At 36.0% G+C, this 26,898-nt stretch overlaps 1 protein-coding gene across 1 annotated transcript in view; it reads left to right on the top strand.

Moving 5' to 3' along the window:
• ABCB5 (ATP-binding cassette, sub-family B (MDR/TAP), member 5) overlaps positions 1 to 26,898 on the top strand; it is a 79,089-nt gene that overhangs the window by 9,557 nt on the left and 42,634 nt on the right. Inside the window, exons 4-13 of the mRNA XM_005872301.2 lie at positions 1,402 to 1,456; positions 5,276 to 5,467; positions 5,549 to 5,720; positions 8,391 to 8,515; positions 8,600 to 8,777; positions 11,315 to 11,428; positions 11,712 to 11,822; positions 13,871 to 13,996; positions 15,518 to 15,721; positions 19,170 to 19,340. Of these exons, the coding sequence (XP_005872363.1) occupies positions 1,402 to 1,456; positions 5,276 to 5,467; positions 5,549 to 5,720; positions 8,391 to 8,515; positions 8,600 to 8,777; positions 11,315 to 11,428; positions 11,712 to 11,822; positions 13,871 to 13,996; positions 15,518 to 15,721; positions 19,170 to 19,340 (1,448 nt within the window). The remainder of the gene's footprint in view (positions 1 to 1,401; positions 1,457 to 5,275; positions 5,468 to 5,548; positions 5,721 to 8,390; positions 8,516 to 8,599; positions 8,778 to 11,314; positions 11,429 to 11,711; positions 11,823 to 13,870; positions 13,997 to 15,517; positions 15,722 to 19,169; positions 19,341 to 26,898) is intronic.

The raw sequence follows: 26,898 nt of genomic DNA, 5'->3' as shown, positions 1-26,898 counted from the left end.
ACCAGGTGGAGGGGAGCTATGGGGGAAAAAAGAGGAACAACTGTAATAATCTGAACAATAAAGATTTATTAAAAAAATAAAAATAAAAAAGGAAAAAAACAGTGTTGATTACGTCAGGATTTAATCAAAGGCTCGGGCCATTCCAGGCTATTTATCTGTAATTCAACCTTTAAGAAGAAAAAAATCAAGAATGGCTAAATCTTTCAGAGGTCTATTTAGAGTTTCATTAATAGTATATAGACATACATGGCACTATAGAAATACTATAGCAAAAAAGCCGAAAAGAATATGCAGAAAAATTATAGTACTAGAAACAAAAAGCCTGAATAAAGATAGGAGGGGAATCTAGCAATCAGGTGTGGAAAAAGTGTTTTTGTGCTTCCTACAATTATAAATATCCTTCATGTATTGATACCTTTGTAGCATCCTATTTTAGGGTCGTGTCCTTCAAGGTGACATTCTTTAGATGTAATTTCTATCAATTCTCCTATGCACCAATATAGTGAATATCCACTTTTTTAAATCTGGTGGATAGTATAAACATTAATAATTCCCTGATATGTTTTCCCCAAATTATACAGTAGGTAGTATCCTAATAGCTATTTATTATAACTAGGATAAATGTCTCATTAAAACCTGACTGTCTTTTAGACATAAGCCTAGTTTTATACAGTGTACTTCCCTCTGTGCCCTATTTGACTTTAAATACTAATTTATAGCCTCTTGTTTTCCACCTGAAGGCTAATCTTTCTAGTGTCCCAATCTTATTTGAATGGAGTAAAGCCATTGCTTCTACCTCTGTCTTTGCATGTGATGATCTCCTGTCTACACAGTTAATAATTTTTTGATATTTTAATGATAGAAGCTAAATTAAGGATGTCATCCTCTTTGTTAAACAAAAGAAACAGCCAATTCACTGAGCAAATATTTATTGACTGCCAACTATGTCTCTCTCTCTCTCAAAATGAGTGAATGAAGGAGGAAAGGAAGGAAAAACCATGCAACCTAAGGCAGTATCCTTGAGAGTATTTCTTCTGTTAGAGCAACTCGATAATTGATCACCTTACCAACTTTAGATAGGCTAGGCTAGGCCAAACATAACTGATTGATATTGCTTGAATTTCAATTTTTGTTTTTGTTTAAGGTTTCTCCAGTTTTTCTGAGTTTCATTGTGGAATATACAGTAAACCTTCTAATATTGATTTTCTCGGGGATAATAGAGGATTATTTGCTCCTACAAATGAAAATATAAATGTAGCTATAATTGATCAGGGACCCATTTTTGTGCCAACTCTGAGCTTTTGTACATGCTACAACTTTTCTATATAAACTTTTATTTATATCATCTGGTAAAAAATATATCAAACATTAATTAATATAATTTAAAAAACTTTTTTACAGCAAATTATCGGAACTGTACTCAGTCTCAAGACAAGCTGAATAAAGATATGATTGTGTAAGTCAAAATGAAATGTTAATATCATGAACATTGCATGCTGCTTTATATAATACTTATGAGGAAAACTGAAAAGTTTGATCATCAACATGACATATAAGGGATTAAAGCAAACATATCCTCTGATTTTGTTAGGCATATAAAATATTATTACATATTTTTTCTATTTGAAAGTTATGTAGGTTCATATGCTTTAATTTTATTTGACAAAATTACCATCAATAGAAAAGTTGGTTTAGTATTTTCATTTTTACACAAATTTTGCCTCCTAGAATGGGAGGTACATATCCTAGAGACTAAAGGACTTGTTTTTCCTTTTTTTAAATTATTTTTCTTAAACATCTTATAGAAAAAAAATGCCACTTCTATAGAGTTTAAAAAACAAAAATAAGTGTGCAAAAAATAGTAAAAATAGTTGTAAAATGGTAAAATTTTATTGACTAATTTTAGAGACTATTTCAGATTATTATAGTTCTTTTTAGACTAAAAATTGTAAAGACTGAAATAAGTAATTTATAAGGACATTTTTTGTTAGTAGTTTTATGTATTAAACAGCATGCTTTCCTCTCTCACATACACGGTGTCCAAAAAATGTATACACACTTTGAATGATTATAAAGTCAGTGTTTATTAACATACAATTCATTCTCAATATTTAAAAGAATCTACAGAAATGAACAATTTTTTTGTCAATGCCTGTTTTCAAACTGATGATCATTCTGGTCCAGGCACTGCTGATAACTCAATGCAATGGAATCGTAAACATCAAGAATCATTTTGTTCTGTATTTGCAAGCCCTCAGTTCATCAACTGTTGCCATAAACTTTATCTTTTATGTATCCCCATAAAAAAAGCCTAGTGGCACTTTAGGATAAATTTTCTTTGCTCAAAGCTTAGTCTGGTTTCATTCATTATTTCAAATCAGTTAAACCTGAAAAGGAATGAAAATTAAGTGAATTATCAGCTGTTAAAGTGTGTTTACATTTTTTGGGGGGGGGGGAGACACAACATATTGAGTTTGTTAGTTAAAGAGACACTACTGTACAGGGAATATTCACTGGATTTCAGTAGTATCTCACTAAAACTATGAGTCCTTACTATAGACCAAGGTGATTTCTCATGTTTTCACCCAAGGGTGAAGCCTCTATGTTGCACAATCCCAGGGGATACCTATCACATCACAGTGACACCCTCTAGGCCATCATTCCTTTTTTTAATTTTTAAAAACATTTTTTAAATGATTTTAGAGAGAGAGGAAGGGAGAGGGATAGAGAGATGGAAACATCAATGAGAGCGAAACTTCATCAATTGGCTGACTCCTCCACACCCCCTACTGGGGATTGAGTTTGAAACCCAGGCTGACCAGGAATTAAGCCAGTGATATCTTGGTTCATGGGTCAATGCTCAACAACTGAGCCACACTGGCCTGGCATGGGTACATCCACTTTAGCTAGGCATGTTATCACTCTATCTCTGTCTCCATCTCTGGAATGCCAGTATAACTTTTTCAAATAAAAGTATTAAATAATTCTGAAAGGAGATATGTTTTAAAATACTAATTTCTGCCCTGGCCAAGGTGGCTCAGTTGATTGGAGCATCATCCTGTGTACCAAAAGTTTGTGGGTTTGATCCCCAGTCAGGGCACATACCTAGGGTGTGGGTTTGATCCTGGGTCGGGGACCTATGGAAGACAAACAATCGATGTTTCTCTCTCTCTTTTTTCCTCCCTCCCTTCTTCCCTCCCTCCCTTTCCCTCTCTCTAAAATCAAGAAAACCTATCTTTGGATGAGGATTTAAAAAAATACTAATTTCTGCTAATAATATAAGAGACATACTCTAGATTTCTTATTAGGGAAACCTAAATTTTTACATTTAGTGCACTTCATTTTTTCTCATGGCGGCTTAATTTTGGTTATTTTATAGGTTTTAGCAAAAATTCTCTCAGTCGAGAAGCATCCATTAGACCATCAAACCTCAGAGGGAAGGTAGGGGAGGGTGGGGGTAAGCGGGAGAGATCAACCAAAGGACTTGTATGCTTTGGGAACAGTAACTACCAAGTGGCTAGTTCACAAGGGAACTTGAACCACTTCTTTATTCCCCAGGAAGATATGTGGATTATCAGAGAAGTCAGAAGAGGATACCTACTGATTAAATAAAACAAAAAGATTAGGTATGCTGACTAGGAAGGGGAAGAGAAACACACACTGAATGATTATATCTTTTTTAGTATATAAAGGATTAAAAAATTCCAATTTAATAAATTTTGGAAAAGCAAATGTAAAACAACTTGGGCTTATAAAACCAGAATTTGCAATTATCTGTGAATAGTCAAAGACAAATCATAAAACCATTTTGATTACAAATCCAAAGCAATTATAATGGTTACAGAACCACTTTTATTCCCCCGGTGAGATTACAGTTGTTAAATTGTAACCATTCCCACTGTTACACTCCTTCAGCTCCTTCTCCTAAGACAGTGTTTTCACACCCAAGTCAAATTGCACAGACCAGGCACATTTTTCCTTTCCCAAAGCTTAGCAAGATATCTCCTTTTGACTTAGACCAACAACTTCTATTTAAAAATAACTCCTCTTCCCCCCGTGCCTAAATCCACCCAAGTCTTCATCCTCCATAGGTTGTCTCCCCTTAGTCCCAGTGCCAGTAGGACAGGTCCTCCTCTAAAAGCATCAGTGAGGCCACACCAGTCACACATTGGCTCCTGCCTACACCAATGCCGACTGGGTTCCTAGTTGTCCAGCACCTTTATGGCCAAGAAAGTTACTGTGTTCTCCTTTCTCTCTTCCTCATTTCTTGCCACTATTCTCCTGCCTTTTCATGACATTATGACACAAAATATCTGGTTATTCCTAGTCCTTCCTGTCTTGCACAACCCTTCATTGATAACCAAGAGACTGTAACTATCATTGCAATGCTGAAAATCTCTTGGTCTTTTCCCCTCTCAATCTGTATCTACCTCAATGAAACAGAGTCTCTTCTAAGAGTCAGGAGTCTTAAAGCAGTGACTCCTCTCTGCACACGCTCTGCCTCCTAACAAACCTCCTTAATAAGAATCTGTAACTTTAAGATGTCCACTGCTCTGTAAGATCTAGTCAGAACACCACAGCCTCTATCAATTGCAAGCCTGAGGGAAGATTCCAGGCACATCAATTCTCACCAATCATTTCGGGTTGAATTAAATTAATATAGTACCACACTCTGCTCTTTACTACACTTCTTAACACACATATAACATCCACTTTAGTAGTTTGAGCCCAAAGCTCTTGAGAGCTCTCTTTCCCCCTTCTTTCAATATGCCTAGACACCATCCCATTGGGCCAAGGAAGCCTGTGCAGGCCTTCTGAGGATCTCTTAGAACTAAGTATCTAACTGGTTAAGTGTTACCCACAACTAGTTATAATTTATGACCTCGGTATAGAATGTGTTGCAGCATCACTCAATTTGCAATCAGTGAAATTTATCAGGGATCTTTGTTCTCTTAAATCTGATTTTAAGTGCTAACCTCTTATTAGCATTAAAAATGCTCCACTTTTAGTATGTCTATGCTAAATGCTCAATGTAGAAATGCTACTGAGAAAAAACATGGAAGATTTCTGTAAGAAAGGAACATGCTTTCCTTTCCAGCACAGCCAATGGGCTGAAGGCCTGTCTCTATTCTCCTCCCCAGTCTTTCAGCACAAATGTGATAGGCTCTTTTTGGTTTGGGGGTGTAGTAAGTAGTAGGTGTTGGGGTTTTTTTTTTGGTCTCAAGGGAAAAGTTGTTCTTGTGTCTCACTAACATTTCCAATAATCTTTTTTCAGGTTGACCTTATATTATGTTGGAATAGGAGTTACTGCCTTGGTTTTTGGCTACATGCAAATTTCCTTTTGGGTTATGACAGCAGCACGACAGACCAAGAGAATTAGAAAAGAGTTTTTTCATTCCATTTTGGCACAGGACATCAGCTGGTTTGACAGCTGTGACATCAGTGAACTGAACACTCGAATAACTGAGTAAGAGTATTCATGAATAGTATATCAACTTTGTTTTCATATCTGACATATAAACAACTTTGCTGCATTTATTTGTTTCAGTGACATCAACAAAATCAATGATGGTATTGGAGACAAGATTGCTCTGTTGTTTCAAAACCTGTCTACATTTTCTATTGGTCTGGTGATCGGCTTAGTGAAGGGCTGGAAACTCACCCTAGTGACTCTGTCTACATCTCCTCTTATAATTGCTTCAGCAGCCATGTGTTCTAGGGTAGGTAAGATGGCTAATGTGGTGTTGACTAGAAGTGGGAATGTGAATGAGATGTTTTACTGAGTTTGTCAGAAAGGCATTTCTGTTCATTTTTTATGTCTCAAATAGAAAGGGACATTATACATCAAAATTACTTTTGATTTTGTTTACAGTTAATCACCATTCTATCCTCAAGTTATTTGGCTATGGTGAGGCTGGTTTTAGTATCTTACTAACATTAAAAAATATTCATCTTCATTTAGTAGCCTAATGCAACTTCAGATGATAGCATGGGTAAAGTATTGTGCCTGGATACATCAGATGCTTGGAGTGCCTTATGTGTTCTAAATTCCCAGATAAATGTGTTGCAGTTTATTTCACTAGAACAGAATGAGAAAATCCTAAAACAGTAAATATTCAAATACTTTTTTATGTCAACCATTTAAAGTTTAAAATGTTAAGTCTCTAAATTATATTTAAAATGTTTGCTAATGCTATTTCTATGTACTATGTAAAGCTCTTTAAATTTTTAATAAATTATGTATGTGCATTTTAAATTATAGCTTTAGCACTGTTATACTGTGAGTATACCACAAGATATTAACCTATTTACAGCCAAATTTTGAAACCAGTGTTATTTGTGAAGTCTAAAAACAACCAATATATCTCTAATAGCTCTCTCCAAATCATGTTTTTGGCAATTCTACCAATGTACATACTCATCTCCTAGATTTGAGGCACAGTGTACTCTTAAGGGATGGATAAAGTTTTTTAATTTTGCAAAGCTAATTATTATTATGAAAATCAACACTACAAAATTCACTGAGTGTATTTGCTAGCAATATACAAAGTGAACCAAACAAAAATTTTTAGCAATAATAATATTTTGTGGTTGAATAATTCCTTAACAATAGACCCAAGTGTTTACACAGCAAATCATTATTTAGTGTGACTTCGAGTGTTGACCTGGTAACCCTTGTCAAAATCTTATTGAAATTAGAGCCTCTCAGGAGAAAGATTACCCACAGTATATTACTAAGATCAAATATTTAACTTAACTGCCCAGGGAAGTGATGTAGACAAGTTGTTTAAAAGGAACAGTAGTGGGGAATCTAAGTTCTGCTATTGTATTAACTGATTATGAAGAGGAAGCAAGTAAAAGTTATTCAATTGACTAAAGAAGTCAGGTGGATAGTTTCTAGCTTCCTTCAATTTAATTTATTTAGCAAATATTTATTAAATCAATACGATACCCAAGGCTTTTTGCTGCTTCCCTTCTAGTGATATATCATAGAAATTATAATCTTTTACAGTAATTCATAAAATAATGGGTATTACTCAGCTTATGCTACCTTCTGAGTTTAACAACTGTCCAAGCATGTCTTACATAAAATCAGCTCCAATGATGTGAAATGTACTTTGAAAGTGGATAGATCTGTTATGTGAGTAGGCAGTAGTTAGACTCAGACTCACAGCACAGAGGACAAATTTCTTTGTTCCCTTTCATTGTGCCAATTACTAAATTAAATCCTTTACCAATTAAAGGAGTAATAAGTGCATATCATAGAGAAAAGGGCCCATTCTGACTTTCAAATTTTGAGAAATCACATAAACCTCCCTAATATCACAAAGAGTGATATTCTCCCCTCTTTGTCTCTGGAATCTCAGCTCTTAGTGTTTGGAGATAACAGCATTATCTAGGAAACATTTTCTAGATAACAAATCAAATCAAGTTAAATTAAGCTTATTAATTTCCAGAGTATACCCAAAAGAACTGTATTCCTAATATCCTTTTCCAAATCAAGTCTTTATCAATTGTATTATATAAACACACACTTTCTAAGTTTTTAAAAATACAGAGAAAAAACAGTAAAACTCTACTAGTAGAAAGCAAAAATAGAGATTTAGATTCTAGGTTATGTTAGGTTAAGATCTTTCACTGCCGTGAGACTTTAAAAGTCAATTAAGCCTGGACAATGTGGCTCAGTGGCTGAGTACTGACCAATGAACCAGGAGGTCACTGTTTGATTCCTGGTCAGAGAACATGCCTGGGTTGTGGGCTCAATCCTCAGTAGGGGGCATGCAGGAGGCATCCAGTCAATGATTCTCTCTCATCATTGATGTTTCTCTTCCTCTCCCTTCCTCTCTGAAATCAATTTTAAAAAATCAGTTAATATATCTGGCCATTGGTTTCCTCATTTGTAAACCAACAAGGTTAGATTAAGTGATATTAAGTACCTTTGCAATAATCCTATATAATAAAAGGCTAATATGCAAATCGACAAAACGGCAGAACAATAGGTCGCCATGGTGCACACTGACCACCAGGGGGCAGAAGCTCAATGCAGGAGCTGCCCCCTTGTGGTCAGTGCACTCCCACAGGGGGAGCGCCACTCAGCCAGAAGCTGGGCTCACAGCTGGCGAGTGCAGCGGCGGTGGCAGGAGCCTCTCTCGCCTCTGTGGCAGCGCTAAGGAACAGCAAGCTGGCAGGTGGACATCCCCCAAGGGGTCCCGAACTGCAGAGGTCATAGGCCAGGCTGAGGGACCCCCCTCCCCCCCAGTACACAAATTTCATGTACCAGGCCTCTAGTAAAATTGTGTTATTCTAGATTCTACCTGAATTAAATGCTCTGTATATTGTTACTACCCTCGGGTCATTCTTTGGTTAACTGTGATTATGGTTTATTACAGATAGTCATCTCATTGACCAATAAGGAATTAAATGCCTATTCCAAAGCTGGAGCTGTGGCAGAAGAAGTTTTGTCATCAATCCGAACAGTCGTAGCCTTTGGGGCCCAAGAGAAAGAAATCCAAAGGTCTGTTCCTTTAATTATGACAATATATGCTTGGTTTTATTTTTTTACCCCAAAGGCTATTATATTATGTTTTGTCTTTTAAAGATATACATACAATCTAAAAGATGCAAAGGATGTTGGCATTAAAAAGACTATAGCTTCAAAACTCTCTCTTGGTGCTGTGTACTTCTTTATGAATGGAACCTATGGACTTACTTTCTGGTATGGAACCTCCTTGATTCTGAGTGGAGAACCTGGTTATACCATTGGAACTGTCCTTGCTGTAAGTTGTATGTGAGAACAAAAGTAACTGGCCTAGATACAGTTTTTCTTACTTAAGAGTATAGTAAAAATTTCTCTTTGAATAATATTTAATATTCAAATATGATTATCTTTAATAAACATAGGAATATTTGTTTCCTTCAAATGATTTGTATATATCTTTAAATTTTAGTTATGAATGGCAGGATATATTCATCCAGCCTATCTTCTAAAAGCATCACACTTTTAGAAAAACCATAATTTAATTTTCCACTGGGAGATAGAGTTTTCTTAATCTAGTAGTCAAAAAGGCCAGTGTCTAGTGAGACTTCTTCCTTTCAGTCTTGCTGAGATGGCACTCTAAAATGGCACTCTACATTCACCTTGCTAAATGTCTTCCCTCTGGAAATATTCTATAGATTGGACTCTTCTGTCCTTCTCTGTTCTTTCCACATATAGACATGTTTAAAACAAACTAGTCCCAGCCAGTGGCTCAGTTGGTTAAAGCATTGTCCCATACACGAAGAAGGTTGCAGTCTCGATTCCCAGTCAGAGCACATTCCTAGGTTGTGGTTTGATCCCTAGTTGGGGCGCATCTGGGAGGCAACTGATAAATGTTTCTCACTTTGATGTTTCTCTCTCTCTAAAATCAATGAATATATCCTGTGAGCATTTAAACAAACAAACAAATAAAATCATACTATACTAGAGGCCCGGTGCACAAAAATTTGTGCACTCGGGGGGCGGGGGGAGGGGGTTCCCCCAGCCCGGGCTGTGCCTCTCGCAGTCTGTGACCCCTCGGGAGATAACGACCTGCTGGCTTAGGCCTGCTCCCGGGTGGCAGAGGGCAGGCCCAATCCCTAGGTGCAGCCCCTGGTCAGGCTCAGAGCAGGGCCGATCAGGGGGTTGGTGTGCTGCACCCTGTCAAACACAGAGCCGCAGGGCAATCAGGGGATTGGGGAGCTCCCCCCTATCAGGCACAGAGGAGGGCTGATCAGGGGGTTGGGGTGCCTTTCCCTGTCACGAACAGAGTAGGATGGATAGGGAGGTTGTGGCCCCGCCCCCTGTCACTCACAGAGCCACAGGGCGATCAGGGGGTTTGGGCGCTGCCCCCTGTCACGCTGATCCCGGTGCCGGGAGCCTCGCTGCTCCGCTGATCCCAGTGCTGGGAGGCATATTACCCTTTTACTATATAGAATAGAGGCCTGGTGCATGGGTAGGGGCTGGCTGGTTTGCCCTGAAGGGTGTCCTGGATCAGGGAGGGGGTCCCCACTGGGGTGCCTGGCCAGTCTGGGTGAGGGGCTGAGGGCTATTTTCCGGCTGGCGAGTGACTAAAGCTTCCAACCGCTCCTTGGTTTCTTCTCTCTCTTTTTTTTTTTTATTCTGGGCCAGCTTTAGCTCTGAGGCCTCGCTGCTGAAAACATAGATACAATGTTGCGGTCCGAGCCCGGCTGAATGGAAGCCCTTTTCTGGGGTTTTGTTTAGCTTCTTATTTGCAACATAGTATATAGTTGCTTAGAGTTGCAACTGAGAGGCTGGCAAGTGAGGCAGGGAACGTTGGAGTCTGCAGCAAGCAAGCCTCCCTGCTCGCTTCAGTGCCTGGCTGCCAGTTAATTTGCATATACTCACTGATTAGCCAATGAAAAGGGTAGCGGTCGTACGCCAATTACCATGTTTCTCTTTTATTAGTGTAGATAAATAATTCTAAATTGTCCATATCACAATTCAGAATTATTTAAACTCTTAGGGTTATGCATTAAATTTGAATTTATTCAGTTACCCTCCCAAGTTTCAACAATCAACAGATCATTTCAGGATTAAGAACTATTTGCCTTGCTAACTGAATTGATCTGGCCTATATATTTCAATTTATGTATGGCTCTCCTATTCTATATAGATTTCTATTTTCCTCAGCTAAAATCATCTTCTGAATTTGAGACTTCCATAGTAAAGACTTTAAGCTATTCATTTATTTCATATAAATGAAACTTCAGCATGAAGAATTTATATGTGACTTGGGCAAATGACTTGCTATACCTCAGTTTCCTCATCTATAAGTAGGGAAAATAGTACCTAGCTTGTGGGGTTCTTTCTTTATTTGAATTTTTGCAGAGATGTGTCTGTCTGAAAATGCACAGGTGTTCAATAAGGCAAGAGTTCATAAGAGTTTGGACAGAAATAGTACAATGTCTCTAAGTTAGTAAAATCAAACACATCCTTCTCTTTAAAGATCAAGGAGTCGACCAACAAGGAGGGGAGTGCAACTCACCTCCTCACTTAACCAGGTTCAGGTATGGCAGGCACTCCTCTGTAAGCCAGTTTTTCTGCTCAGACTTCCCAGGTGATAATGACAGGACTATGGGACAACCAAAAGTTGTTCCACATCAGGAAAAGGCCAAATATACTTGGATTGACTTGTTTCCTTTATATTTGACAGCAGCTTCTATTCTCTCCTACATAATTTTTCTAATATCTGTCTGAGTCTTAACCAACTATATACTTTATTCTGTTGTCTCTTATATAACTGAGGAAAGATAAATATTATTTTTTTTCTTTTAGGTTTTCTTTAGTGTAATTCATAGTAGTTATTGCATTGGAACAGCAGCCCCTAACTTTGAAACCTTCACTATAGCCCGAGGAGCTGCCTTTAATATTTTTCAGGTTATTGACAAGGTAAGACTTCTGATTGCTTTGAAATATAACTAACATTGCTGCAAGAAGGAAACAAAACAAAAAGATGGGGAAAATTCATGTTGGGCAAATGACTATGGAAAGATTGTTTTAATTCTTCTACAAGGATATTATGTTTTATTAAAACCTCCATGTCTAATCAATGCCCTTCAAGCAAAAAGGAAAACATTACAAAAGAAAATCATCTTTAAACTATACTGTAGAAAGTAGAGATTTGTCAACTTATTCCCTTGAAGATTTATAGCATTTTCTTTGTTTTTCCAAGGAACCTGCTATAGATAATTTTTCAACAACAGGTTATAAACCGGAATGCATAGAAGGAACTGTGGAATTTAAAAATGTTTCTTTCAGTTATCCATCAAGACAATCTGTCAAGGTGGGTTAAAATTAATTACAGAATTGTACAGTTTTCTTATATTACCACCTACTGGCTAAGATCTCCTCTTATAAAATAATCTGGGATCAGTTTGGCCAAGATTAGCCACTTTGTTCAGAGACTTGGAAAGAGAGACAGAGAGAAAGAGGAAAGAGGTAATGGTGGGGAGGAAGGAAAGAAAGATCAGTAACGGATAGATAACTCTGGATGAGCTAGTTACATTTTGCAGCCTCTTTTCTATACTCAGCTGACTAAAGCATTTTCAACTCCTTGGGATTCCTTCACTCTGGGTTTGGGAGCACACCAAAATATCTTGGATTGATGGTGCCACCTATTGGTGGTCCCTGGATGTTATCCCACCCAGCATAACTCATTTTAATCTACTTTCTAACCTCGGAGAATTATGCACAGGTTGAGCCTTTCACTTCTCCCTTTCCTAGGACTTTTACTGCACCAGCATATGTGCCTCAGTTACTTTCCCTCTCACTTTTACACACACACAAACACACTCATGTATGCACACGCAACAGTTTATCCTTCTTCTGTCATTCAGCCTTTGACAAGTTCTTGAGAAAATATGTCTCTTCTATTGTCTTCCTCCTTTCATTTATTGTGTATTTCCCCAAAAAAGTAGTTAAAGAATGCAAAGAGTAACTACTAACAAATACTGTTTCATAGAAAAAGGACATGATTTTAAATGAAATTAATAAAATTGCTCATTATCAAACTATAATGCCTTTTAAAGTATATAGACAAATGCCCCCTGTATAATTTGCATCAAAAAAGATCTACCTACTCCTGTTTCCTTATTTTTTTCTAAGTCTTTGATTGAAATTCTTTTTTCAACGCTCTTTTTTAAAAATTTCTTGTTACTTAATTACCATTATCACAGTAGTACTGTCTTCTCCCATCTTTTTTTTTAACAATAATAGAGGATTAACTCCATTTTGCAACTATGCTTGGGTTGTCTTCCTGGAAACAAGCACCAATTGTGCTATTATATTGCAGAGTAAAGTGCTCTCTGGGTTTTAAACAACTATTTTTGAAATGAACTTTTGAAACATAGCTCTGTTTGTTAAGCTGGAGAATTTTTAAAAAGAAAAAAGTTCACTCATTTTAAATAAAACACAAATTCTTCTACGGAAAGAACAGAAACCCAGAAACCTACTCTAGAGTAAAAGTGCAGGTGGGGCAGGAGGTCCTCCCACTGGGGGTCCTGATTTCTCACCTCCTTTAAAGAATTTTTCTCTGCTTGGCCCTTTGAAGGTTTTATGTTTGGCTATTTAAAGGGTCTGTTTCTTTACAAATGGGGAGATCAAAGTGAGGGAATCCAAAGAAAGATTCCCATACTTGGGGCTAAATACATACAAATGCAAGCAAAGATAGGTGAGAATTTCTCAACAGGATTGCTATTGTCATTTGGGAGGTTTCTCTCACTTTGCAGGTTCTTGGAACACTAAATACTGGTTTCAACCCCCAGTTATTGAGAAAATTTTAAAGTGCTTCCCCTAAGCTGAAATGTCTCCATGGGATCCACCACTAGAAGGAGGGTTTCTATTGGTGGAATCTCATTCAGGGGGGTCCCTAAGAAGTTTCAACAGTTCTTTTACTTTGGAATATATTTTGCAATAATGTTAAATATATTCTAAAAAAGCAATTTCTTAAGTAGCTCACCAAGATATCTGGCAAGATTTCATTCCGTTGTTGCAAATTAAAGGTAAAATTTTCACTAACTTGGTAGTCATGAAATTCATATAAAGTATTTCAGCTGAAAATGTAGTGTGCTGTAGCTATTAATATTTAATAAGTAATCTTAATTTATATTTCTTCTTTATATAGAGAAATGATAAGAGATTCTTTTACTATTATTTTCCAAAATTATGTAGGTTATTATTATATATGTATATGAAACAAACAAGATCGAAATTTGTTTTTAATAGCCACTGAAGAATTTGTTTTATGTTAAATTACATTAAATTTCTGAAAATATTAAACCATATTTTCATTTAACCTAGTTTTATGGAATTTCTTCCCATACATTCCAATAGATTCTGAAAGGTCTGAATCTCAAGATTAATTCTGGAGAGACAGTAGCCTTGGTTGGCCCCAATGGCAGTGGGAAGAGTACAGCAGTCCAACTTCTGCAGAGGTTATATGATCCCGAAGACGGCCTTGTAAGTGCACCTACCAATATTATGCAGAGTCTGCACAGTGAGATTTGGAAATACCACCTATTACAAAGATCTTACAGCTATGTTAACTTTTAATTTTTAACAGTGGAGCTCCAAGAGAAACAATATTGTTTTCTTTCCTACATATGCATTCATTCAATAAATATTTCTGAGCACTTATGATGTGCCGGTCACTGTTCTAGGTCTTGGGAATACATTGATGAACAAAGCACAAAAACCTCTGCCTTCATCAAGTTTACATTCTAATAAGTAGAGACAGACAATAAATAAAATAAGTTATATAGTAGGTATTAAATGCTGTAGAGAAAAATAGCATAGTACTTTGTAGTACCCAGAACTTACCAAGAATTTCAGTTTCTCAAAACATCCCAGAAGGATGACATCTGTAGAGAATATGCTCTCTCATTTTTTTCTGTCACCCATAATGTTGCACTTAATTTTCTCACCCTTGTACATGGCATATAGAATGAGACTATGACAGTCACAGAACCATAATTTTTAATGCTTCTATTCAATTTCAACTGTTCTTTTTAAAAGAAAATCTACTCTCCAATAACCTGATTTCATTTAAATTTGACTTCCTAAGTAAGTTTTCATTTGGAGTCTTTAACACCCCACTCATGTATCCATGCTAATATTGAGTAAATTATTGGATAATCATTCTGTATATAAAGCAGTTGCACAAAATACCCTTGCCTAAACAAAATACCAGAGTTGGTAATAAAGAGAGACTCTAAGTTATATTTATCAAACATTGGCTTCTGTCATTGGAGTATGTTGGGGTAATAAGTAATGGTACTATCTCTGGAGAAGACAATTTACTATCCTATCTAATAATAGACAAACATGGTAATTGACTATACCTTCGCTATGCCTCCCATTGGCTAATCAGCAAGATATGCAAATTAACCGCCAACAAAGGTGGTGGTTAATTTGCATACGTAGGCGCGAAGCGGCGGAGTGAAGACTGAAGGTGGCTCTGGCCGGAGCAAAGGCCTGGGTCCCGGGTGCCAGAGGAAAACCGGTGCCGGCAGCCAGGGGAAGGGAAGGCCTATTGCACAAATCTTTTCGTGCAACAGGCCTCTAGTTATTTATAGCAATGAATGGGGTGTTGAAGAGAAGTATGGAAGGATATTTCCTAGAAAAAAATGAAAGATCACATCAGTCTAAAAATAACAAAACTGAAGTTTGTTACATGTATCTACACAATGACAGGGTATATATCTTTATAATACCTAGTTTGTGGATCTTAGAATGAAGATATTTAGATGACATAGCGAGATTTGAAGCCAGTTTTTGTTGTTTTTTAATATTCTGTTTGTTCCTATCTACCAGAACAAGTCTTTTAACAATATAAATGCTATAAATATTTTATCAAAATATAGTCAGTCTTTGACCCCTGAAAACCCGTGTTTCTCAGCTTATGTTTTGATCTAGTAAAAAAAGACTAAAAACAGTGAAGTAAAAGGCATCACCACATGACTCATTCCTTTGGATTGGCAGATCACAGTGGATGGGAATGACATCAGAACTTTAAATGTGCAGCATTATCGAGAACATATTGGAGTGGTCAGCCAAGAGCCTGTTTTGTTTGGGACTACCATTAATAACAATATTAAATATGGACGAGAAGGCGTGACTGATGAAGAGATTGAAAAAGCAGCAAAGGAAGCAAATGCTTATGATTTTATAATGGAACTTCCCAATGTAAGTACACTATGTAGCCTGTATCCTTAGCATAGAGCTAAAGCACTATAATATTCCAAAATGAAATAAAAAAGCAATAACTTCTCCAGAGCAGGAAGATGTGATTAATTTTTGAGTTGTCCTAAATGAAACATCTATAAACGAGAGAGCATGGTAACAACCAAAAAAATGCATAATTGAAAGATAAATTTTAAAAATCATATTTAGTTCTAATTGGTTCTCACTGTAAGTGAAAAAAATAAAATAAAAATTATATGAGACAAAGCAGAGAAATTATGTCTCAAAAATGTTGATTTGCAAGGCCATCTTGTGGCTAAAAGTGGGAATGTCACACAAAATGTTCAGATTTGTTCTGTGATTAGGCAAAAGAATAACTATGATTGTTTTTTAGAAGCACATAGAGCTAATATTGGACATAAAATGTGAAATCATACTTGGAAATAGACATAATAAACTAATATCTTGGTATTAGGACATTTCCTAATGGGTATTTAGAACCGATTGCTGTAAAACCACTTATTTGCATTTTCAAAGTATTTGTTCATCAGTATCACTGAAATTGTTGTGGGGAGTACCCTGTGAAATATGAAAGGATAAGATTTGAAATTAAAATACAGACATAATTCCACCATCCCTGAAGGAAACAATAACAAAAAAGTTCATTTTAATGAGTATGTTTTACAAACTGCCCTCCATGAAGCATCATAATTTTGTTCATTTTTTTAATAAAAATTTGTTTTGCTAGTAAATACCTTCTATCCCCATTACCTAGTATCATAATTAAGACACAAAACTCATTAAAGACTTGAGGTCATTCTTTGTCTTATGGTTCAGGAAAACACAGATTTCCTTTCTTTGACCTTTTGAGACTTACAATGACTTCCTTTTCTCAAAACACCAGTCATCTTCAGTTTCCCACTTGGAATTAGGGAGCTTTCTGGTGCCTCTGAAATTATACCCTTAAGTTACTACTGTCTTTTACTAAAAGTCTCATAGTTATACAAAAATGTCCCTTGATATAAATAGAATAGTAAATCTTTAAGATATAATCCAAAGAACAAATTAAAGATATTGGCTTATGATGATGGAAACTAAATTTCACAGCCATGTTAATCCAGAGAAATAAGGATAAGCATAATAATAAACAAAAATTCCAAAAGTGGTTAATTTAGATAGGTGAAATATTTGAAAAAGCTATGCTCAAAATAAAACCACCTTACTTTTGTGATACCTCTGTGATATACATATATTTTTAATTATTATATTAGGATTAACTAATACTTGCTAGCCTTTTCCAATAAATAACCGTAAGTCTGGCTAAAATAGGACAATTGTTTCCCAGCAGTGGATAAAAGGTAGCATAAAACTGTGATTCCTGAGAGAAAGGAAGCTCATGAAGAAAGTCCAGGAATTTGCAGCATTCTGCCTAGGAACAAATTTCTGACCCCATCTCTGGGAAGTGGAATCCAGACGGAACATGGTCGTTCCACTGAGCTGAAAGACAGAATTACAGAGCAGCTTACACAAAGGTAGAGGAAGTGAGAGAGCTGTGGAGTTGAGGTGGGGTCAGAGGTCCATGTAGATATCGCTGGGGAATCTTTGAGTATAAGACTATCCAAGGCTTACCAGAGAGCAGCTGATACAAAGCTGAGAGGAGAATGGAGATGCTAGAAGTTGAGCAGGATGGTGGGGATGTTGAAAGCACAACCCAGCCAGAATGGAGAGATCACATTAACACCTTTTAAATACCTCAGGCATGTAGCTGAGACACCAATAAAAGCTACACGTTAGGAGTAAAGACCACACCTTAGAGTAAGGCTGGCTCTAGACCTGCCCTAACAAATTCTAAAACCAAGCCATAACAAGATCCCCAGAGTAGACATAACTTGGAGGTTGGGTCCTGCCAAGTTTCAAGACTTACTACAGATTTACTCCCAACAAATCATAGAACCAAGATTACACACGTTCAGGGTGCTAAGTCAATATCTGAATTACCTACTAGAATGAAAATCAACATTTTTTTCACAAGAAAACAAATTCAGAGTCTCTCCAACATATGCACAGAATTGAGTACATGTTCTAAAATAACTAGACATGCAAAGAAATAGAAAACTATGATCAACAGGCAAGAAAACAATTTAAATGTTTATGCACCTCAGAAACGCTTCAAAATGAATGAGGACAAAAAAAGAAAGAAAAAAGATGCATCTGAAAGGAGAAATAGACAAATCCACAATTTTAGCTGAAGTCTCTAGTACTTAATAGAACAAATAGGCAAAAAGCAAGGATATAGAATGACCGGAACAATACTGTCAACCAAATAGTTCTAACTGACATTTATAGAATACTCTAATAATTATGGAATGCATTCTTCTCAAATGCACATGAAATGTTCACTGAGATAAACAATATTCTGGGTCATTAAAATAAAAATTAATAGCTTTGCAATTTCAAAGAAAATATATAAAATATGCCCATAAAAGAATTAATAATACAAATCCACAAATATTTGAATTTAAATAGGCCACCTCTAAATAATCTGTAGCTCAAAGAGGAAATTTAAAGGAAAATTTTAAAAATCTTTTTATCTAAATAAAAATGAAAATGCAGTGTATCAGTAATGGGATACAGTTAAAGCACTGCCTTAGGAGAAACGTAGCATTAAATACTTATTTTAGGAAAGAAAAAAAATCTAAAATCTACAAACTCAGTTTTCACTTGAGATACTAGAGTAAAAGAAGCAAGTCAAACCCCAAGCAAGCAGAAGGAGGGAAATAATAAAGATTAGAGCAGCAATTAGTAAAATAAAAAATGGAGAAACATTAGAAGGAATCATTGAAACCAAAAGCTGGTACTTTGATAAGATGAATAAAATCAGTAAAATTATAGCAGAGCTGATGAAGAAATAACAAAAAAGAACAGTAACTACCAATCTTGCCAGATTAAATATGTATATACCCAAAAAAAGTAAAAGAAGACCTAAATTGAAAAAAGTTTTGAGGGGAAGTTTATTTTGCAGTAAACTTTTTCATACTCTTTTTCAGAATATCCAGGACAGAGATTGTGTGTAATGCATTAAATTGCTAATAAACATTTTTAATAGTAGTTAAGTATGTTTTTTTATTACATACTTTTAATGTGTTCTTTTAAAGATAGCAACATATTCTAAAAATTACCTAAAAACTTTGAAAATTCAAATTATTAAAAATCCTTGATATATCATATATTCTCATTTCTTTTGTCCATAGCCAAATTTTTCTTATGTCCTCTCTTTACTCGACTTTTTAATTTAATAGTTGTTTATTTTTATAAAGAATAAATCAAAGGTCAAAACCAGCCAGACTGGTTATTAAGCTGGTATTAAAACAACTGATTATTTGTCATTTCCTTTTCTAATCATTTGATCATGCTATCCTCTGTTTCTATACTCTTTTCTATTTTCCATTAGAAATTTAATACCTTAGTAGGGGAAAAAGGAACTCAAATGAGTGGAGGACAGAAACAGAGAATCGCAATTGCTCGAGCTTTAGTTCGAAACCCAAAGATACTGATCTTAGATGAAGCTACCTCTGCCCTAGATACAGAAAGCGAATCTGTTGTTCAAACTGCACTGGAAAAGGTAAGTGAGCAGACATATTTCTAATTTTTATATTCCTTATTCAGCATTGTTTTTAAATACAAGAAAGTATAGTACCATAGTACATTATTCATTAAGTTTAGGACCCTCCTTAACATATGCATGCAGTTTGTTCACCCTTTTAAACAGTTATGTGATGGTTATAGGAAATGATATGGAGAAGAGAAGAAGATGTGCTAAAAATATATTTGAGACTGATATCCAAGCAGTCATCCTATATAAATCTTCATTCCCATGGGTCTGCATTTCCACCTCCCCATAGTAACCCCACAGCACTACTACCATCATGGTTATAACTATGTTCACCTTTGCCTTTTCCATACACAGCTATGGGATTCTCTTCTCTGACAGCTTTTCTTCTTTAGGGCAGCCCTGGAGTATCATTTTAATTTAATTTCACCTCAAGTAGAGAAGCATACAGTGTGGTTTGACCTGCACTTGAACCATCCTACCCCTACAGTCCTGGGCCCTCAGACCTCATACTGACCTGCTTACTGCAAGCTGCTGCACATGCTTCATGGCCACAGTGCAGTCATGACTCTTGACCAAATTGTACTGCATCTGGAAGGGTGGTTGGCGGTGGTGGTATGAAGCCATCAGATACTTTTTCAATGGCCAAACCCTCTTTTTAATCATGGCCTCCAAACCCTTCAGAAGGCTTAATGTCATGTTTTACTTTGACCTTGTTTGAAAATGTGCTGGGATTTTTTTCTCAAGAAAAGGATAAAGTTTTTAAATATTGACTTTGAGGGAGCAGAAATGGTTGTTGGCAGCCAGAGTGCTCACTGCTTATTGAAAAATTTATTACTTACTATTATCAACTTGCAAATCAGATGGTATATGTTTTTTACCCTTGTTTCCATCACATGATGAGTATGTCACATGTTGCATGTGACATTTTTATTTTCATAAAATAAACAAGTGATAAGGAAATTCATGTTTATTGTGGACACTTTGCTAATTTGGTTCACTTGGGTGAAGAAGAAACAGTGATTCCCTCAAGGGCATGACTAATGCTTATTCATTTTTTATACTTATTATCTAGGACAGGGCTCTTATCTATAGAATGCACTCAAATTATGTTCAGAATTATTGACGTTTCATTCCTTAGGGCTTGAATGTACTAAAAAGGATTACACTTAACATAACTATCTCTTAAGTTACATAAGACTTTTTTCCAGGTGTATTGAGGTATAGTTAACATATGTATATAAGATTTTTAAAAACATATTGTAATAGGCTCAAGAATTGTTTAAAGCAGTGTGGTTGGCAAACTGCGGCTCGCGAGCCACATGCGGCTCTTTGGCCCCTTGAGTGTGGCTCTTCCACAAAATACCGACTTCTGCACATGGGCCACGAAGTTTCAATCGCACTGTATGTGTGCGCCCGCACGTGGTATTTTGTGGAAGAGTCACACTCAAGGGGCCAAAGAGCCGCATATGGCTCGCGAGCCGCAGTTTGCCGACCACTGGTTTAAAGGTTAAATATCTCCATTGTCTTTTCATCCAGTATATTAATCACTTCAGGCAATCAAAAGTTATTTAAACTTTAGCCCTGGCCTGTGTTCTAAGTAGTTAGAGCATCAGCCCTTGAATCAAACTCTAAAAATCAATGGAAAAAATTTCTTCTGGTGAGGATTTAAATAAACAACAACACTTGTTTAAACTTTAAAAATAAATAGTTGCTTGGCAACATGATAAACTAATACACAATTTTTTTCCTGGTTAAAATGAAATCTACATCATAAGTAAAAAGAGAACAATGCAAAATATTTGTAAACTATGATTCCAATTACATAAAATAGTTGTATGAGTGAATAAAAATGAAGGCAACATATATGAAAGTAATAAAAGTTGTGTGGCAGAATTATGGGTTTTCTTAAGGTTTTAAAAAATTCATTGCTATTACTGTTTTTTCAGCTTATAAAGCAGGGTATTAAATCAACATTGTAGAGATGTATACATGGGAAACTGCTTTAAGCAGTATTTGTTCTTTTGTGGGGTAATGGTAAATGGTAACAAATGGGGTGATGTAGCACAGTAAATTGGGTTCAATTAATTATATATGCCTCAATTTATTGGAAAATGACTCATGGTGAAGAGGAGAGTTAAAATATAGGTAAGTTAAAATATTTCTTCTTACTGATGCATCTCTCCATGCCCAGCCTTCACATATTCCTCCCAACCCTTTCTCTCCAGTACCCCATTGTCTTCCTTTTATATGAAGTTCTAGAACCAGTAAAACTAATCTGTAATGACTTTTAAAAATCATATCAATAGTTTCCTGGAGCAGGAGATGGGTTTTGATTAAAAAGGGACATAAGGGAACTATCACTTTTGATCTCACTAGGATTACTGCAATATGTAACTCACTGCTTCAGCCCATGCCCACTTCAATCTTTTCTCAACACAGAGCCATGTAATGCTATTAATGTGCAAATTTGATCATGACATGCTTCTGCTTCAAATCCTCCAGTGACTTCTTATCTCACTCTTCACTCTAAATAAAAACCTAACTCCTTACAGTAAGCTACTGTAAGTTCTTTGGAATTAGGTACCAAACTCCTTCTGGAAACATATCCCTCCACTCTCCCCCACATTGGCTGCTCCTTAAACATGTCATAGCACTTTTTATCAGCTAACATACTGTGCATGTATGTATTTATTTATTTTGTTGTCTCTCTTTCCCCACTGGAATGTCAACTCCCTGGCGGCAAAGGCTTTGATTCATTAACTGTAGTGTCCCCAGCACTAGAACCATGACTGGCCCTTAGTAAACAGGTAATAAATATTTGTTAAAAGGATTTTGGATGAGTATGATACAGAATAGTTCCAAGACCTGAAGTGCCCTTTTCTGGATTTCTTAATTGCCCAAAACTAGTTTTGATTCATTAATCTTGTTCAAGAAGAGAATCTAGGGCCCATGGATAAAGGTTAATGCCACAGGCTATGGGGTTCCACTCTGCTACTGGTTTGGACCTGGCATGCCAATGCAGCAAGCTTCCAGGCTGTCCCACTGTGAGGAGGCACAGCATGTACATCTTGAGGTCACTAGGGAAGCAGAGGAAGCCCACACTGGTTTGGGAATAAGACCTGTAAAAGCTCTTTGAAATGTTAGAAGTGGAATACAAATCTAAGGAATAATTATTATTAAGAGAGGTTCAGCTATACCACATCAGTGGAGAACCTTTAAAAAGGCCCTTTACTAATTATGAGCGAAGTGTTTCCATCACGGTTTTATTCTTAGAAGAGATAGAACTGCTTCTATTGCAACCTTCTTGGGCTTTTCTTTATCATCACTGTTCTTCCCCATTATGTGCCTTTGGTTGGTGTTCCTCCAAGGACCTTTACATTTATACTACCTGGAGAACTGAACAATAAGAAAATTGGTATATTACAGTAAGTGGTGGGTTACTTTATTAAATTAAGCCCCAAGAAATGGTTACCCAAAGTTGAAATTAGGTTAATTATTGCACACACAGAGAGACATATTTTGGTGTATCTATGTCAGTTACATATCTTGCTACCTATGATATTGAGGATTTTTTTAGATTTTTTTCTTTTTTTATCTTTTAACCATTTGTAGCAACACTATAATAATTGGGAACAGAAGGGGATTTCTGCAAGGGAATTTCCTTGGCTGGAATTTAGCCAGGAGAACAAAAGTAATAAAGAAACTACCTCATTCCCAAACATCATGGCATATTTTATAAACCTGCTTATTCAAGCTCACATTTGTAAGGCTTGGTGTTAAATTATAGGCCACTAACTTCTTTTAGGGTAGTGCTTCTTCCCTTTTAATAGATCAGTGCCCCACTGAGACTCTTCAGAAAAATCTACAAATGCACTTATACACAGAGATTTACAATAATATTGAAGGGTTCATAGATTCCCCGAAGCCATTCATATATCATTATTTTAGGTGTAATACAGGAATAAATGGATAATAATAGCTAAGAATCCAATGAGCCCAGTCGGTGTGGCTCAGTGATTAAGTGTTGACCTATGAACCAGGAGGTGACAGTTCGGTTCCCAGTCAGGGTACATGCCCAGGTTGTGGGCTCGATCCCCAGTAGGGGGCATGCAGGGGATAGACGATCAATGATTCTCTTTCTTTCATCATTGATGTTTCTACCTCCCTCACCCTCTCCCTCTCTGAGATCAATAAAAATATATTTTATAAAAAGAATCCAATGAGATAAGAACACTTATTCTCCTGCTTTACTGATGTACACACTGAAGTACATTTGGGCAATAGTGAAGTCAGAACCTGGACTGAGACATTCAGCCTTCATTCACATAACTTCCATGCTGTACTGCATCAAAATTATACATCTGCCAGGGACTGAAGCAAAATCTGATACAGATCACTGTTCAAAACTAGCCTCTTATTAAATACTAGTGGCCTGGTGCACGGATTCGTGCACATTGAGAGGAAATTAATTAGAAGAAATATTTTAATATTGTTATTTGCCCTTTATAAAAGTGTCAGAGATGAAAGAAAATTAGTAAAATGTATATTAAAATAATATATAAATTGATTAATAAACAATAACAACATGATATAACAATAACAAAGACATAAAAACAACAAAAACATGATATAAAAACAACATTGATAAAAACAATGACTGATAAATTGATTAAACTTATTCTAATAGCTCCCTGTATACCACATTAAGAGTAAAAACACTTTCAGAGTGTTTGACTAATTTACAATTGTGATGAAGTATTTACAACTTTAACGTCACACACTCTTCGAACTTGTGAGAAAGCAACATATAATTGACAATGTCTGAAAACGGGTTCAGGTAGAAATATTCCTACTCTGTCTAGAGTTTGTCCTTGTGGTTTATTAATAGTCATCACAAATGCTGGCATCACAGGAAGCTGTCTTCAAATTAATTTAAATGGGAGACCAGTGTCTGACAGGGATAAATCGATTCTTGTAATCGGAACAATCTCTCCTTCTGCAGATCCTGTTAATACTTCAGCTTCGATTATGTTAGGTCACAACCTTTTGATAATAAACCTATTACCATTACAAAAATCCCATTTACTATGAAGATTTCTCAGTAGCATGATGATGGCACCTACTTTCAATTTTAATTTATGACACAGCATTCCCAAAGGAGTAACACTATTAAGAAATTCAATGGGAAAATTTTCTTTTTCAGTATCATCCGTTGAATTGATGGAATCATCACTCAAATAGGTGTGAAAATCTCCATAAAGTATATCCAAAATTTCTCAGAATGTCAACAAAAACAACCAAATTCATGATCAACAATGACAGATCAAAACACACTCGTGTGATTGGTGCCAGCAAGAGCGTTATATGTATTACACATGTGCGAGTCAACTTTTATTTTTAAATTGCCAGTGCACGTCATATGTACCAACCAACCAGTCGGTCAGATGGTTGGACAGACAGTCGGTCACTTAGCCTTTTATATATATAGATAGAATTACTATATGAACAACAATTCTGTTTCTGGACATATACCACCCAAAAAAATTGAAAGAAGTGACTCAAACAGGTATTTGTATAACAATATTCACAGTAGCATCATTTACAATAGCCAAAAGGTAGTACAAACAACCCAAATGTCCATCAACAGATGAATGGATAAACAAAAATTGGTGTACACATATAATAGAATGAAATTCTGACACATGCTACAACATGGATGGATCTTGATGGCATTATGCTAATTGAAATAAGAGGGATGAAGAAAAACAAGTTTGTATGATTATACTTAATGAGATAGAATAGTCAAATTTATAGTCAGAAATAAAATAGAGGTTACCAGGGACTGAGAGAAAGGGGGAATAGAGAGTTATGGTATGAAGGGTACAGAGTTTCAGTAAGGGGTAAAGAAAAAGTTCTTAAGATGGTAGTGGTGAATGTACTTAATTATACACTTAAAAATGGTTAAAATTTTATGTTATGTATATTTTACTACAGGAAAAAAAATAGCTATCTAAGCCTGAGTATAAAAGAATAGTGATACAAAAGAAATTAGCCTCTCAGATCTGGAAGGACCCTACCATTAAAAATGTTTAGAATCAGAAATTTCATGTTATACATATTTTACCAGCATTTAAAAACAACAATCTAGTCTCTTTCCAAAACCACTCTGCCCTTTTGGGAGAGAAACTCAAGCCATACCCCAAACGAGGCTCTCATGTAGGCTTATAATAGACGCACTTTTATTCCCTTAAACTGTATATATATATATGATTTTTCTTTTACAAATGAATTTAAATTATTAATTAGCAGGATATTTCTTAGTCAAAAATAAAATTAAAAGCTTTAAAAATATAGCAAAATATTTTTCATAATATGGATAAGTATCTTAGTGATTTCTATAAATTTAAATTATTCCTAAGTTTTGTCCTCCCTCACAAATAAGGAAAACTTCTATATATAAGATATTGATTTTATATAATTGCTACCAAATAAGATTATTTATAATGTATTATTTCTTGGTCATCATTCTGGCATAAGTATGATATTACTAAAAGAAAGATGAGCTATTTTAGCATTTTTCTCTTCTTGCCCACTACTTCATCATTTACTTTTTCTTGGAAATTTATCCACAAATATTAGTTTGTTAATAAAGTTAAATGAAGGAGAAAGGTATAAAATGACTATAAATTATTTTTATTATTGACAATTGCTAACTTATTAACTAACTTATTGCTAAGTTATTTAGAAGTGAGAAGTGAGATTTCAGGCTATAAAAAGAACTACAGAATATTATTCTTTGTACACATGGTCTCATCTCAGCAAAGAGTGTAGATATTGAATGTGTTTTCCTTTCTAAAGGCATACATATATTCACATGAGTAGATTCCTAGAAGTTGAAAGGAAGGGTTCAAGGAATAGATGAGTCACTTAAATATGGTGGCTTTAAGTGCCTGGCATTTTGATTTTTTTCATCCCATTTTACAAAAGAGAAAGTATTCTTAGAAAGGTATAGTGACCTGACATTGGAACCAGTGTTGACCAAGCCAATTGGCTTTTGACATAGTGAGGTAGTTAAAACACCAGAAATTCCATGTTTCCCATATAACTACCATAGAGACCTTCTCATAGCAGATGGTCAATTTAAATTTGGTAGCTAAAAGAGGTGGGAGGGGGAAAAAAAAAAAAAAAAAAAAAAAAAAAAAAAAAAGTAGTGAGAGGTTTTTCAGACTGTATTCTTGGAGTAGTGGGGACTAGGGTTTTCCAGGAGCCTCTTGAGGAGTAGAAGAAGGTGGGGAGATGGAGTTAGTTCCCCCACAGTCCGTTCAAACAGAGCAGCCACCATTAATTGGTATGGTTTATTTAAATATATCAAGTTTCCACATGTGCTTTCACTTGCTAAAAGGTTTTGCTGCATGGGGTGACCAGGCCGGCAGGGTGGGGCAGTTGGGGGCGACCAGGCCAGCATGCAGAGGCAGTGAGGGGCGATCAGGCCAGCAGGGGGTGGCAGTTAGGAGTGACCAGGCAGGCAGGGGGGGCAATTGGGGGCGATTAGGCTGGCAGGGGGTCA

The sequence above is a fragment of the Myotis brandtii genome, unplaced genomic scaffold (assembly GCF_000412655.1).
Source record: "Myotis brandtii unplaced genomic scaffold, ASM41265v1 scaffold374, whole genome shotgun sequence".
In the NCBI taxonomy this organism is placed as follows: Eukaryota; Metazoa; Chordata; class Mammalia; order Chiroptera; family Vespertilionidae; genus Myotis; species Myotis brandtii.
Note: the sequence above shows the minus strand (reverse complement) of the source record. Positions and strands in the feature narration are given on the sequence as shown.